General features: G+C 30.4%; 1 protein-coding gene across 15 annotated transcripts in view; it reads left to right on the top strand.

Moving 5' to 3' along the window:
- LOC139481344 (epidermal growth factor receptor kinase substrate 8-like) overlaps positions 1-15,652 on the top strand; it is a 69,919-nt gene that overhangs the window by 9,659 nt on the left and 44,608 nt on the right. For 8 of the 15 annotated variants that reach the window (XM_071264587.1, XM_071264597.1, XM_071264598.1 and 5 more), the window contains exons 3-10: positions 403-435; positions 1,075-1,137; positions 2,549-2,574; positions 8,445-8,534; positions 9,649-9,776; positions 10,522-10,689; positions 12,070-12,131; positions 12,910-12,953. In XM_071264587.1, coding sequence (XP_071120688.1) covers positions 403-435; positions 1,075-1,137; positions 2,549-2,574; positions 8,445-8,534; positions 9,649-9,776; positions 10,522-10,689; positions 12,070-12,131; positions 12,910-12,953 — 614 coding nt within the window. The remainder of the gene's footprint in view (positions 1-402; positions 436-1,074; positions 1,138-2,548; positions 2,575-8,444; positions 8,535-9,648; positions 9,777-10,521; positions 10,690-12,069; positions 12,132-12,909; positions 12,954-15,652) is intronic. The other 7 variants (XM_071264601.1, XM_071264592.1, XM_071264599.1 and 4 more) reach the window with 1 other exon arrangement.

Raw genomic sequence — 15,652 nt, 5'->3', positions numbered from 1 at the left:
TCAGTTCTCTAGCCAGAATAATGTAACTGGTAGAAGTCATAGGACCCTGCTCCTTAATTTGGTATAAAAAACAACAGAAGATCTATAATATTCGTAATACAATAGTACCCAGTAAATTAAAGTTGTATCTGTTTGAGAATGAACAGATGTGTGTATTAAGATACATGTAGATGTACACATTTAAAATCTGTGTGGACAGGAGGACCAGGCCATGTTTGAATGAAAAATAGGATGTAACGGACAGATCAAAGTTACATTTGATTTTAGACATGGCCATAAACACACTTAAAACATGTGCTTTTATTGTAATGTTGTCTTTAGTGGTATCATAAATACATGTTTATTAAACTTGTGTAAGAAAATAAAACAACCATTTTCTAATGGGATCTTCCTATATTTCAGTGGACATGACAGAGGATATGGCTATGGACCAAGGTAAGGTCATAGAACTCAATTGTCCTGAACATGCACGAAATATTTGCCACTGGACATCTAGCTTCAAACAATTAGGTTGACAGACAGAAATTTTATCCATTCACTGATTTTCAGTGTTAAACATTACTTATATGTTTATTCTCTTTAAGTTTTCCATATTTAAGTTCTGTAAATATATACAACATATATTCTTTTAACATATATATAGCATGAGAAATTGATAGTGTTTTTGTGGTCATGATATTGCTGATTTAAATCAACTTAGAATTCTGAGCTATCAACATTAGAGTTGAATATTAACGTACAGTCAGTGGGCTTTGGTTAGATTTGGTTACAACTGCAGCCAAACTACAACTGACTCTGAGTATATAACAAAATTGTATTTAAACAAATATTAAGTAGTGCATGTGGAGAGCACTGGTGGCCAAGGTTTCTGCAGTTCTTTGCTGCTTGTTACATTTCATACTGACTGAGGAAAGGTGCTCTATTCTAAAATATTTTTAGACCTTGACCCCTGGCCAGTATTATCATAATTTATTTACGTTTTAAATCATGTCATGTTAAGCTAAGTTAATATCACAAAACTTCACAGATGATAAACAAAAAGTAAATATTATATCTGACTATTTGAACCTTCAGTACATACAACAGCGCTCCACCCTTATCCACTTATCGTGAATCTGAGTTCGGTTTATCTGTAAGGTGAGTACTATCTCGCAGGGAGTGTACATTTAGATTAGATACTCATTTTTACTTCTCTTTTCTGAATAAACTTTTTATTGATGCTTAGAGTGGTACTTTCACTTTGGTATTTGTTGTTTTTTTCTTCAAGCTTAAGTTTTCTAACTGCAACTGAGCATGGATGTTGTCTAACTTACTTCTAATCTTGTGTGGGTTTCTTAAAAGTAAGCATTTCAAAACTAACAAATTTTAGTACCAGTATTGGTTTTTTTTATGTGCTTAGTTAGTTGTTTTTATTCGTGTCTGGAGACCAATGGAATATTTGCCACTGGACATTTAGCAAATAATAATCAATATGTCATCATTAAATCTTAATACAATTTTTCAAATTTTGAACAGATGAAGAATCGAATAACATTTTAATGGAAATGTTGTTGAATAAGTCCTTATTTGATTATAGCTGCTTGTTTGCATAAAGAATTGTTACTTAAACAAGGAAATGAAATTTGATATCAGCATAATAAATTCATGTTTTGTTAAAATCGTTTACAGTTAAATAATGTGCGTGCACTAATTGCATAACAATAATAGTTTTCTTATGAGTCAATATCTTGTTTATAGGGTAAGCAAGTAGTATATGGTAATACATGTATTATATTGAACTGTTTGAATATTTGTGATCAGTAGGGGATGACATTTTATATGATTCGGTATTGAATGAATGAATTCATAATAAAATTTCATATTTTAATGTAACTTTAATTTCATTTAATAGACCACTTTCGAGTTCATCCGTCACCGTAAAAAACTCGTCAATTATACGCGCCTTTATGACGTCATTTACCAGATAGAGGGGGTCGCCTGTATCCCTGCACTATTTACGTTCATCAAGCGTCTTGGTGATCGTCATTGTGCAGGATAAACTAGAAATAATGGTTGTTCTGTAGGTACTTAATGACAATTCCCTAATGACATCAATGCTGATTGTCAATTTTGAGAATTCAATTTGTCGTATAATTCGTACAATATAGAATTATAGTTTTCCAACCACTCGCTCAACATTGGAATGGAAGTGACAACGCCCCTAAACGCACAAATGACGTTCACTAAAACCAGAGTTTTTGACGGAAATGCATTGAACTCGAAAGTTGTCTATTGTATTATGCTTACTTGTTTGCAAAATGTGTAGATATATTATCCATTACAATTATATCTTATTAAGGCAGACTGAATATTTCAACCATTATTTGTGAAATAACCTGCAAAAGTCCCTGTATTTTGAAACGGTGTCCAGTTGATTACATTTTATCAGATGTTGTAATGCATGACAATGTTAAATTCAATAAAACTTAGCTCATAGGTGTACATGATGTACACATGTATAATTACACACTTTTATATTAGATTAATTAATCAGAACTGTGTATTGTAGAAATGGATATGGAGGACCAGAAATAGGTAAGTTTATCATTTTACAGTAACTTAGAAAGACACAAATGATTTGAGAAGCCTCAGTAAAGTTTATCAGGGTTGCGTTCAATATTGTAGCGGCTACATAAGTGCTACGTAGATTTATGACTATTGAACGTGTATATAGCCTAGCTGCTACATAGATATTGATAGCAGCTACGTAGCCACTAAGATATTGAACACAACCCAGCTACATAGGTGGTGATAGTTTGAATTGATATCTTTATGTAAATGTGAGCTCCCAAGTAAAAGATGGGCCACCAAGGCCGTTCTACATATACTTTTCTCTCCTTGAATATGAGTAGATTTCATCAGTCAGTATGATACACTGGTACACTATCTATCGTTTAAATCACAGTTTCAAACCTGAGAAAGAAAACTACAACTTTTTTTTCCATTTTTCTTTTTTTTCACCTTAAGCTTGACAATATTATAACTAATGAGAAGGAGTTACTAGTTAAATAAGTGACCTGTGCATATTTGTTGTCACACTAGTCAAAACTATGATGATTTTATGGGTAAACCATGTTAAAAGTCAAAGGGTTGGTACATTTCGTAATTATAATGAGTTGTTATGTTCTGAAAGTAAACTTTCATTCTTACTTACTATAATCCTATCTCTAATGCAAGCTTGGCACCTCTTTATTGGAAAGACTCATCTGTTAGAGTAAAGCCAACATTTATAGCCCATTCATGCTATGAAGTACCAAATATTGCAATGGTTGGCGATGACTTTTCCTTACTGTGCAAGCTATTAAAGTCGACCACATGCATGTTTCAAGTATTTCAATAAACATTCTTATCCAGGTATATTCAAATCCAAACTGACTCTTGTCAAAAGGGAGAAAAAAACTTAATTTTGTTAAAAAAAAGCCATAATTTGTTGTAAACAAAATTCATATTTGAGTCAGTCAGTTATCTATTTTGTTTCTCTCAAAAAATACATCCTGTTGATTTCAAATTTAATAATATATCTTTTAAACAGATGTTAAAACACAATGTCATTAAAGATATAGAGTTACCAATTTTACATTTTCTATCTTTTATTAGTTTAACCACCTTCTAAACACAAAATTATATATCTATATAGACTACATAGTACAGTATCAACACTTGGAAAGAACATGCTACAAAAATATGAAATCTTTAAATGTTTAGTTGTTTAGTAATCGACATATTCATACTTGTGGACATATACATGTAGGTAGGGCTTTGTGATAAAACAATCAGTGAAGTACTATGCTTGGAGGGATACGTGTACATGTATATCTGACACACAACTAAATTGAATCAATATAGAAATAAGAAGATGTGGTATGATTGCCAATGAGACAACTCTCAACCAGAGACCAAGTGACATAAACGTACAAGTACAGAATTAGATAAAATCATAAGAATTTCAGTTAATGATGGAATAAATGTACACATTTTTGAAATATGATGCATTTATTATAAGCTATGGGCTCCTGTAACAAATATTTTGTTTATCCCAAAACTGAATGTAAAAAAAAATGATTTTACTTGATAACTTAAGCAAAAAATTCTTGAAGCAAGTAAGGTTTTAAATCTGGGAATGTAAGAATGGTTTGAGGGCTACCAATTAAAAACAGTCAAGTCATCTCTGTATTCTTTAAACTTGGTGTATCAAATATCAATCTTGTATTAAGTGAACGAACCACTACATCAACTTTGCTTTAAAAAGGGTTCAACTAGCTGTTCATACTACTTAAATGGGGAAAGAAAGGGTGACATGGTTATAAAATTTATACACTTATATATTAATTATGCACTGGACTAGATATAATGCAAGATGCAGTACAGTTTAACAAACTTGAGGTATATTCCATATAAAACAAAGCAATTAGATTTCTTCAATCAAATATTGGAATTTCTCTTATGGCAATCAAGTTTTATTGAAGAAATAACAATGATTGAATTAAATATTATAGATCTTCTTATAGGCTTTTTCCTTTTTATAGAAATTTATAGATCTTTGAGTTAATTGAGAATATAAGAATACTGATTGATATAAATTTTTCATAAGACTAGAATTAAGAATTGCATCAGCTATCATTCTATTCATCTAGTATCAAGAAGGCTAATCACAACATTCATCTGGAATCCCTACATGTAACCTGCATCAAGTCTGCAGAGAATTTCTGCGTTCAACTTGTATCAAGTAAAGGAACCCCAACATTCAACTTGTATCAAGTGAGGGAATCCCTACGTTCATCTTATATCATGTAGGGGAATTCCTACATGTAACCTGTATCAAGTTAGTTCAAGGATAAGAGCCCCTACATTCATCTTGTATCAAGTAAGGAAATCCTAAAATTTTGATTTCATAAAGTAAGGGAATCCAAACATTCCTCTTGTATTAAATAAGGGAATCTCTAGATCTACATTAGGGTATCCCATTCAAATATTATAATTAAGGGAATTCAAACCTTGAACTTGTATCAAGTACTTAGAACCCCACATATTAGTAAAGAGATACATCTAGATATGATTATCATGGTCATGATGATAAATAATTTCAACTTCCTGTCATTGTAACTACTATTGATGTTAGCATTGTAATTTCAAGGTGGAAGTCTTTTTTTTTAATAATTATCTTCTTTTTGTAAATTTATCTTATCTGTTAAAACTGAAACATTCTCTAGGACCATTTTGTAGCATCATTGAATTGTTTAGGGAACTTCCCTTTTCAGTGTGCTCTCTACATTTTGCAGTGTTATTTATTTTCTTTCCTGATGCGTATAAATAAATTGTTTAATGAAACCTTGATATCATACATTGTCATATGATAATATTGTATGACATAAATTTGAGAATTGAATGTTACCCATTGAATAAAACTGAATCTGATATCAAATAGTTGACCCAGATTTAGCTATCTACCTTTAAATCTCCTTTATTTACCTGGGGACAGATTTTATTATTTTTTAGCTGTGAGATATGTTTTACAAGTATATACATTTATAGATGGTTGTCTCAATTAAACACATTTACCTAACTAGATGAGTTAAAAGAACAGAAAACCTTCACTCCTAAAGAAATTGTTTTCCCCCAATACCTTGTAGAGTGAAGCCTGTTTAAACCAGACCTCTTCGGGACTTTAAGATTTTGTTCAGTATTGGCTGATGTTTGGTTTTATCAGTTCACAATGCATACAATTTGATATGTCGGGTGCTTAAGAACATGTTTGGTTTATACAGGTTTTAGGGTTATGCAGGATTCGTTTTAGCCAGGTTTCACTGTATATAGTTAAGATTATTGAACTTTTCAAATAAAGTTATTCGACCTTCAGTTTGATGCTGCTTTTATTCAAAAGGTGTTGATTCACATAGAATAAATAATTAATAATCACCCTTGACCTTGGTTTCTTGTAAGATCTGTAATACAGCATATAAGCTTTAAAAACATTCTCCTGCTAATAACATAATTTTAGGTCGACAAAAACAAAATTAATCCAAAGAAACAAGTTTTCTCTTATTAATTTCTTGTCTATCCAAATGACAGTTGACTGCATTATTATAAAGAATAAAGCTGCAGTGAATTTAAAATGCAAAGCACCTTTGCTTCAGCCCAATTATCCCACATGCGATTATTAATTGATTTTATATATAATGTCTTTATACCATGTATGAGAAATGTCCAGAGAAAGTTATTCTTTTCCGTTTAAGTTCTCATTCAATCATCTCTTTCTTTATCAACCAAAAATTTGAAATAATAATTTCACAGTGTAATTTAAATATTTAGGTCAGTCCATATACAGGTTTCCATTCTTTAAATTTAATCTGAGATTGAATCCAACAAGGCTTATCTCTTGTTTTTGCATAACCAAAAAAACTCCCATGAATGTGCTCACTGTAAAAAAAAATAAAATAATTATACATAATATTGTGTTTAATATTTAAAAATGGCATGCTTGACCAGTAACTGACCCATCAAAAGAGGATTATTAACCATATACAGGCACTATCACCTATAATTAGCTTGAAGTGGTGGATAAGTAAAGTAGTATTGGGTTGATTGAACTGAGGAGTAAAGGCGTTACATAAATGTAGACTGATATGTTACTTTGCCTCAAACTAGACATATATCTTCCCTTGACTTTTGTAATACACGATGATTAAAGGATTAGGCTGTGAAGGTTTTATGTAATAACAATGCATTATATCTTTTTGATCATAAAAAAAGAAACAATAAAAATATTTTTGAACGAAATAAAATTTAAATTTGTGAAAGTTAAATGTTAATCGGTCATTTGTTTGTTTAACTTTTGTAATAGGAAATCAAACTCTTATGAGTTAATAAAATTTTGAAGGGTTTTACAACTGCAAGCTTACTACTTTGTATACAACTGAAGATTTTGAACAATTTTAATACTCATGTGTCAGAATAATTTTCTTTTTATGTAAGATATATAAAAAGAGATTTTTTATTTTTATAAGCTCTGTACATACCTTACATATATTGTCAAATGTAATATTTTTAAAATTAGACATCTTGATAAAATTTTCAAATCTTAACTTTTACAAGACCTACCTATTTAGTTCATTGTTAACTTGTTCTTGTCCTGAACATGCATAACACATTTACCACTTGACTTTAAGCAATAAACAATCAATCAATCAAATTTTAACTTTTTTTAAAACTTTAATAAAACAGTTTTTAACAGGATTTTTGCAACAAAAATGTTGGTTATTGACTTGGGGATGTACAGCGGGCGGGTGGTGGGCAGCCAAATGATGTCCGTGAATTTACTCATGAACCGTTCAACCAAAGCTTTTCAAATTTTAATATGTTGTTACTGATGACAAAATGGAGGTCAAGTCTGATAGTGAAGTTTTTCACTTTCACTGTTCATCAGTTATGGTTCTTGTAATATTGAAAAATGCCAGGACACGAATAAATATGAATAAATCCGGTTTGCTGTCGCTCTGACAGCCTCTTGTATAACATATAGTTTAATATAATATGTCTCAAAGAGTAAGAAAAGTATTGAACCACTATAAATTAAAGCAATCAAAACATTAAATTATCCACAAGCGTAATGGTAGCTGATTCTGAATCATAATACTATAGAATAAGTTATTTTGTGCATTAATATTGCAATTACTGATCATGTCGATGAATGATCAAGGCTGTGGGATTAATTAAAACATAGGTCTGATAATTCGGTATACCAAAAATGCATCAAATTATTCATTCATATGGAATGTTCCTCAATAGTTAATCCATAGTATGAGCATTCATGCATTTAATTATGCATATGCATACTTGCGATTTTGTAATATACATGTATTGATATTTATCATTTTCAATGATTCAATAAAACTGTCATTTCTTCCAAACCATTTGCATTTATTCAATTAAATATCAAGGAGTGTTATATTATTAGACCACTAAAATTTATTTTACATATTAATATTCACATAACAGTTGCTTATTGGCCAAACCTTTTACCTTAGTAAAAATATTTCTGAAATGGGACCTCATATGAATTAAATGGTAGTAAATTTAACATTTTTTCTGAGGATTTCAAATATCAAATTTCTTTATGAAAACAAATATTTGGGATTTTTTTTTCTTTTTACAGAAATTGGAAAAAAAAAGAATTAAAAAAAACTGTCAAAATATAGTCTAAAGCTGTTCATTCAGTATTCTAGCTTGTCTTCTTGATGTATTACCATAAAAAATCTATTAAATTCCACTTAGCAGGCGTACATACTTTTTGAAACATTAACAAATGTAATGTACAATGTATACAAATTAATATTATGTACTACAACCCTTACTACTTGTATATTATTAGAGAGTGTCAGTAGTATACATACTTTTTCTATTTATAGATCAGCACAGTATGGATAGATTTGACAACACAAGGGACATGGAACCCACATTTGAGCTAGATCATTTAGCTACATATTCTTCAAAATCAGGTAAGAAGTTTCATAGCAGAAATATAAGATTTCAATCATGCATTGTTAAAAATGTTGTATAAGAGGACAAAGAAGAACTCATCTATTGATAAAAGGTTTAAACCATTGTAGTAAGCTTCTTCAGTCATTTCAAAATTATGTAAATTTGATTGATAAATGAATACAATGATATGGTCTAGTCACATTAGTGCAGAAATGTTATTATTGAGGTCACTGGGATAACATAAACATGTCCAAATTGACATATCTGACCTAATATTGCTATTTTTGACACAGTTTTTGAATAGAATTGATTATGAGCGACAGCTAGCCTTACCCAACAAAGACATTTTACTTGCATCAGCAATTTTGTAATCAATTAACTTTGTAAGATTGTAACCTATTTCAAAATTCAATGTCAAAATGAGTCTAGTAGTTTTTTGCTTAAATGTTAAAATAAAATTGAAAATGGAAATTGAGAATGTGTCAAAGAGACAACAACCTGACCAAAGAGCAGAAAACATCAGAAGGCCACCAATGGGTCACAGTGAGAAAACACCATCCTGAGGCGATCTTCAGCTGGCCTCTGAACAAATTTGTGTACTAGTTCAGTGAAAATGGACATCATACAAAACTCCAAAACATATAAATGAACATGAATTAAAAATGATACAAGACTAACATAAAGGCCAGAGGCTCCTGACTTGGGTCAGGGGCAATTCTAATAGCCAAAACCAAATATGTAAAACAGAATTATAAATGAGTTAATACTGATAAATGACTTTTTCATTGTCTTGTCAGCTGTTTAGGAATGCTGTTTGAGATTTATTATACTTTAAATTTAAAATCAAGGTTAAAAAATTGTCCACGTAAGTTCTCCTTCCCATGTATTGAGTTTTGTTTACTAGGAGTTGTTGACAATAAAATTGTCATAGATATCTAGATTCACATCAACGACATATCATGGAGATTCATTTACTTTTGTTCAGAACAAGAATGAGAATTCTGGTGAAACATTTTTTTTTGCATGATCCTTGCTGAAAAAAAGCTAAATTTATAAAGTGCGTACACTATTAAATATACCATTTTATGTTTCTGCTAATTATCACTAAAACAATGCAACAATTTATTGTAGGTGTGATGAAACCTGAGGATGGATTACGCAAGTTACGTGGAATGGAAAGTACCACTGGCATCTGGACAATGAGATGTGTTATGATCATAGAACGCAAAAATTTAATCGTAATCGACAAAGGAAATGGGGTAGGACATACAATAAATTTGCAATTTTATACTGTGAAAAAATTTGGAATTAAGAATATAGTGTGATAAAAATATGTACGTCTGAAACTTTTGGTTTTGAGGGGTTGTAATTTCTCATTGGTGAATATCAATGGTTATACATGTAGTTTCATTGGATTTTATTATCTTCTCTTGTGTAATGTGATATAGATAGACTTTATTTCGATTTAAAATTCATTTAAATTCTCTCAATCAACAAACAAAAAATAACCTGGCAAAATTTTGTTTTTATCATGTTCACAGTATATATTTTAAAACATGTTCCAGTATGAAACATAATATAAAGACAGTGACAGACATAACACAGTTCACAAACATTATTTTCATGCCATAATTTACAGAATGAATACCAAAAAGGCAATTTAGCAGCTTTATGTTGACAAACACATATACATATATTTTGTTATTTATACTATACCACATAGTAACATTCATTAGCTGTCTCAATATTTTACAAATATGGGTTATTGTACATATATGGGTTATAGAATTTGATATTCATTTGTGTTGCTATTTAGTGTTGTGTAATGGCTAATGATTAAAAAAAAATGAAGAATTACTGTATTTTAATTTCTTGATACATTTTTCTACCTGTATTATACAACATTAGAAATACATATTAAAAATATCTCAATGTATTAAGTATAATTTGAAAGTGTTAGCAGCTTGACTTATAAATACATGTACTGTGATCTTATATTTCCAGGAGGAATTGGAAAGATTTCCATTAGAACTTGTACATGAACCAACAGCAATATTCAAAGAAGATAAAAGAGAAGTGTACACAAACTTAATAATGTTTACAATGTTAGAAAATCCAGGGAAATATAGCAGTAGATGTGATATGCACATATTCCAAAGTATAAATGCTCCGGTAGGTATTTACTATAAACCAGCAGTTACTGAAATTCTGTGAGATTTATTAAGTTTGCAAATGGATTGACAACAGCTTATTCAAATTCCTTTTTAAGAAAAAAATGGAACCTCAGAAAAATAATATTTGACATGAAATTTTGAAGGAATGTTCTTTGATCATTCACACAAATTATTAAAGGGCTCGTAAATTCCAGGTGATCTAATAATTCTGCACTTAGTTGACCACAATTTGTTCAATACATGATCATGTTACACAAATGCAATGTACCATAGGATGGGGTGATTTTCATGTACCAGTAACATTTTTCAAAAAAACTTCTTTGATAACAAAAAAAATTACTTCTTTGGTGAATATTTATATATTTTTGTTATCATTATAAGGGCAGCATATGTTTTAATTTTTTTAAGGGAGGGAAACAAATCGTACCATTGCTAGGTGTATTTACGATTTTATTAGTTATTAAATAAAATCAATAATAAATATTGAAAATTGCAAGTAATGGGAAGGACATGTATGCATCTGACATGGTTGAATGAATTTTAAGAATGAAAAGGGTGTGTAAATGTTACACCTTTGTTTGTGATGTTACTGTGAACTAATATGTTTAACTGACATTTGATTTGTGCATGTCATTTGAAGGGATTACTTTTCTACGTGAGTAAAAATAACTGGACAATTTCAAAATGTTAATGACAACTCCCATCTTCCACTGCATTGTTTTTTCTTATTTAGGTCACAACCATATTCATGTCCTTTTCCTTAAAAAAATGCTGTAAACAAAACATTTTTGTTGGTTGAAAAGTATTTTGTTTAAATGCTTCTTCAGTGATGTTGAAAAAACTGAAGAAATTATTCCATATTTTTAGAAAAGGACAAGAAACTAGTTCATATTATATACAATAATATAAGACATGTCTAATTGACCTGTTTTGAATATTTAGTGGACAAAGGGAAGTAATAAACTCAAAATTAACAACAACACAATTTGTCAAAAAACAACAAGAAAAATATCTTGGCATCTTCACCAGAAATTTCAAACCTAGTGGTAAATATTTAATTATTATAGAAAATATTCTCTTTAGGAATGAAAGGATATTTTTAACTAAATGCATATGCCAGTGTGCTAGGGATTTGAGTGAGATTTAAAAAAATCATTTATCATTCTGCTAAATAATTGCTTCTAACTGAAAGTTGAAATCAGCTCCTATCACAAGTTTGAACAAAATTCCTCATTAGATATCAAAACAGCTGCATTTAACAATGATGAATAAAAATATTTACAGGAAAAGAAATCTCACAAGTACTGTCATAATTATCCAGACTATAGAAATAAAAAAGAGAACCAATACAAACATTAAGAAAGCTTTCTCGTTACAGGCACAAGATATTGTAGATGAACTCCTAGCAGCCAAAGAAGGTCGTCCCAAATTGTTTCAAAGGTATGTATAAAATAACAAAAAATGGTGATACGGTTATTTTTAAAGGAGAAATTTTATTGTATTCTAAACAATTATGTCATAATGTTTTATTTTATCTGTTCTCTTTCATGGAAAAAACTATTTTGTCCCTCAACTAACAGCAGGGGAATCAGGTTTTCCAACATAAGTCTGTTTGATTAAAAGTCTACTGCCAATTATATTTTAACAGATCCCGAAAATACTTCTTTGCGGATTTGTTTACAATCAGCATATAATGAATTTTCCACAAAAATTGAAGCAAAACATTTGCATTAAATTTTTACCCACATCATGGCTAGTACTCAAATTAATTTATTGCATTTGAAATTGAGTAAGTTTCAAAAAGTGTATACTTTTTTCTATGGTATGACATCTCAAATCTGCAACAGTAACAGCATTTTTTTAAAAAGATTTTACCAAATTTATATGTAAAAACAAGTAAAAACACCAAAAAAAACCCAACACATACTGCTGTTGAGTATATTTTTTTTGTCAAAATATGTCACAAAAATTTTGACATCTCCTTTCTTAGATAATAAGTATATAATTACTAAGAACTAGTTCATATTTGGTATAATCCAACGAGAAAATATATGTATATTAAATTTGAAAAAAGTTTAGTCAAACTGTATTACTGTGTATCAAATGAGACCGGATTGAAATCAGTCATAAATAATGCACTACACAAAAATATTGATATAAAATGCCTTGAAATATAAATTGAATAATGAATATTGAGTGTTGATATAATTTCTTACAGCAGTATACCTCCACCTCCAATGGGACCAGCACCAGACCCACCAGGTAAAGAAGATATATTATTTCAAACATTCAAAAGATTTTGGGAATTGGTTTGGAATTACTTATTAGGCCTTTTTTTTCTATCCCCAAAGAGTAAAACAGAAGGGAGCAAATTACTTTTTTTTTATCCCCCTAGGTGTAGGCAATGATCTGTGGGAGGTCATAGTGTAATGTATTTTTCTGTCAAATTAAATTAGACAAAAAAGAAAATTAGCATTATATCTTGATACCTGTCCTGACAATTGTAAATAAAATGCACAAGTTCTTACTGTTCCTTTTCCACTACCCTGAACATGCTAAGTACCTTTCTTAATAAACAGGAGAATATAATGGTTAATCATTAAAGTGATGTTTTATTTTCTTCCCTGGTTTGAATGCATGATATAGATGATTAGACATAAGCTAGATATGTTTTGTTTGGAGCTAGAAATTTTTAAGATCTAATTTTTGACAGCTTTTTGTGTTGCTAGAAAGTGTGATACCTTTTACCTAAACAGCTAGAACTGTTTTTTTTTATTATAAAAGAGGTATTTTGTTGTAATATAATTTTAAAGGAGGTCGATGGCTTGGTGGAAATAAAGAACCGAAGTCACATTTCAGTTACAGTACTGACGCACAAGAACCAGATCAACCAATTGTAGGAAAACGTGAGAAACATATAAAACTGCCCGCAGAAAAACATGTTATTACTGAAAGAATAGTCCCTGGTGGCAAGCATCAACCAATTCAGATAATAAGAACTCCTGTTGAAGAGCATTACACTAAAGAAAAATATATTCCTCATGGTCTAGAGACCAGAGAAAAAATGCCCACTCCTCCTACAAATAGACGAGTTGTACGTGAGTTGTTTGTTCCTGAAGAAAGGAGGCAGAGAAATGCATTGTTATCTGTGCCTTCTGTTAATGAATCTATGGTCCGTGAACATTATGTACCTTTAGAAGAAATGAAGCAGAAGATAAAGATTCCCCCTGTTCAAGAACATTTTTCTCGTGAAAGATACATACCTTTAGGGGAAAATCATTCAAGAAGGGCAAGTCCTCATGTCAAAGAGCATTTTGTAGAAAGGCGATATGTCCCCAGTGGGACAGAGAGACGTTCCAGTTTAGGTGACCAGTCATATGGTAGCACTAGTGGATTTTCTACATCTGCTATTGAGGAAGAAGAGTTTGATGTTCCAGAAAAGTATCTATCGCTCACAAGTAGACGAGGTTCAAGCTCTAGTAATCGCAACAGAAGCAGCAGTGTAGATAGGTATACATTGCCAAATAATCATAGCTCTAGTGTAATGTCAGATGGATATGCCGTCCCTTATGATCCTAGAAATTTAGATAAACATAATTTTGCATCAAGAGAGAGAAGAAGCTCCACAGGAGGGTTAGAAATTCCACCAGCATTTACAATGCCAAGAAGTAGACTTTCAACCAGCAGTGCCAATACATATGAAATTCCATTGCAAGTAGAACGAAGTATGCCATATAGAAGTGGAAGTGCACATGATATTCTGTCTGCCGTACGAAGGGAGGGAGATTATTTCCCAGACAGCAGTATTTCTTCTGGAAGTGGAAGAGGAAAATGGAAGTTTGGAGACAGAAGGCAACAATTTTCTTCTTCAAACCAGGGATCTTCTAGTGGTTATTCTTCAATGGAACCTTCAGTCCATTACGGTACAATGCCAAACACAGGGGCCAAATCTAGTAAGTCAGTGGAAGGGATGAGAATCTACTTATATATTTATTGGTATCAATGGTCATTTGTATATTGGTATCAATGGTCATTTGTATATTGGTATCAATAGTCATTGGAATGACAGTATATTTTGTTTGTATGGTGGAGAACAAATACACATATTGGTGTCAAGTTGTCAACGACTGAATGATGTATTGGCTAATATCTTGTCTATATTCAAGGCATGCAATTAAGATGATGACAATTTGGAGAAAGGCGATATAGAAACAATTCTTCATAAAGACTATTTATAATGCATGATTTTACAGACTAACATTGTTTGTATTTACAATTTAATTTTGATGGAGAATGTATATGTATATGTATTGCATTTATGAATGAATTAATATCTAGTTATAAACATTTCTGTACATAACATTTTCAAACATATTTAAATTTGGGGTATGATGATGCATTGCATTTATGAATGGATTAATATCTAAAGTTTTAAAAATCCTGTATATAACATTTTGAAAAGTATTTTTGTTGAGGGATGATGTATGATGCATTGCATTTATGAATGAATTAATATCTGAAGTTATAAACATTTTGTAACATTTTGAAAAGTGTGGTATTTTTAAGGTAGTTGAATATTATAAAATTTAGTTTCAACTTGGCATCTAAATATCCAACAAAATTGAATTGATATTGATTCTTTTGAATATTATTTTTTATAAAAGAATTACTTTATTTTTCAAATTCCAACTTTAACTTTCTTTAGTAAAATGTATTCATTTGAGCGAACTTTCTTTAGTAAAATCTATTTATTTGGGTGAACTTTCTTTAGAAAAATCTATTCATTTGAGCGTATCTACCTTAAGTGAAAAAAATGTGTCCTACTTGTTGGGAAAACTTTAGAACTTGAAATATAACAGAAACAAACTAAACAATAGTTTTGGCTTGAAAAGGTCAGTAATATTATAAAGGGAATCAATTATATTTGTCTTCTTTCTCAGTGTTTTTTTTTCAACATTAAT

This window comes from Mytilus edulis, chromosome 7 (genome assembly GCF_963676685.1).
Source record: "Mytilus edulis chromosome 7, xbMytEdul2.2, whole genome shotgun sequence".
NCBI classification, from domain to species: domain Eukaryota; kingdom Metazoa; phylum Mollusca; class Bivalvia; order Mytilida; family Mytilidae; genus Mytilus; species Mytilus edulis.
The sequence above is the reverse complement of the archived record's forward strand: the minus strand, read 5'-3'. Positions and strand labels throughout refer to the sequence as shown.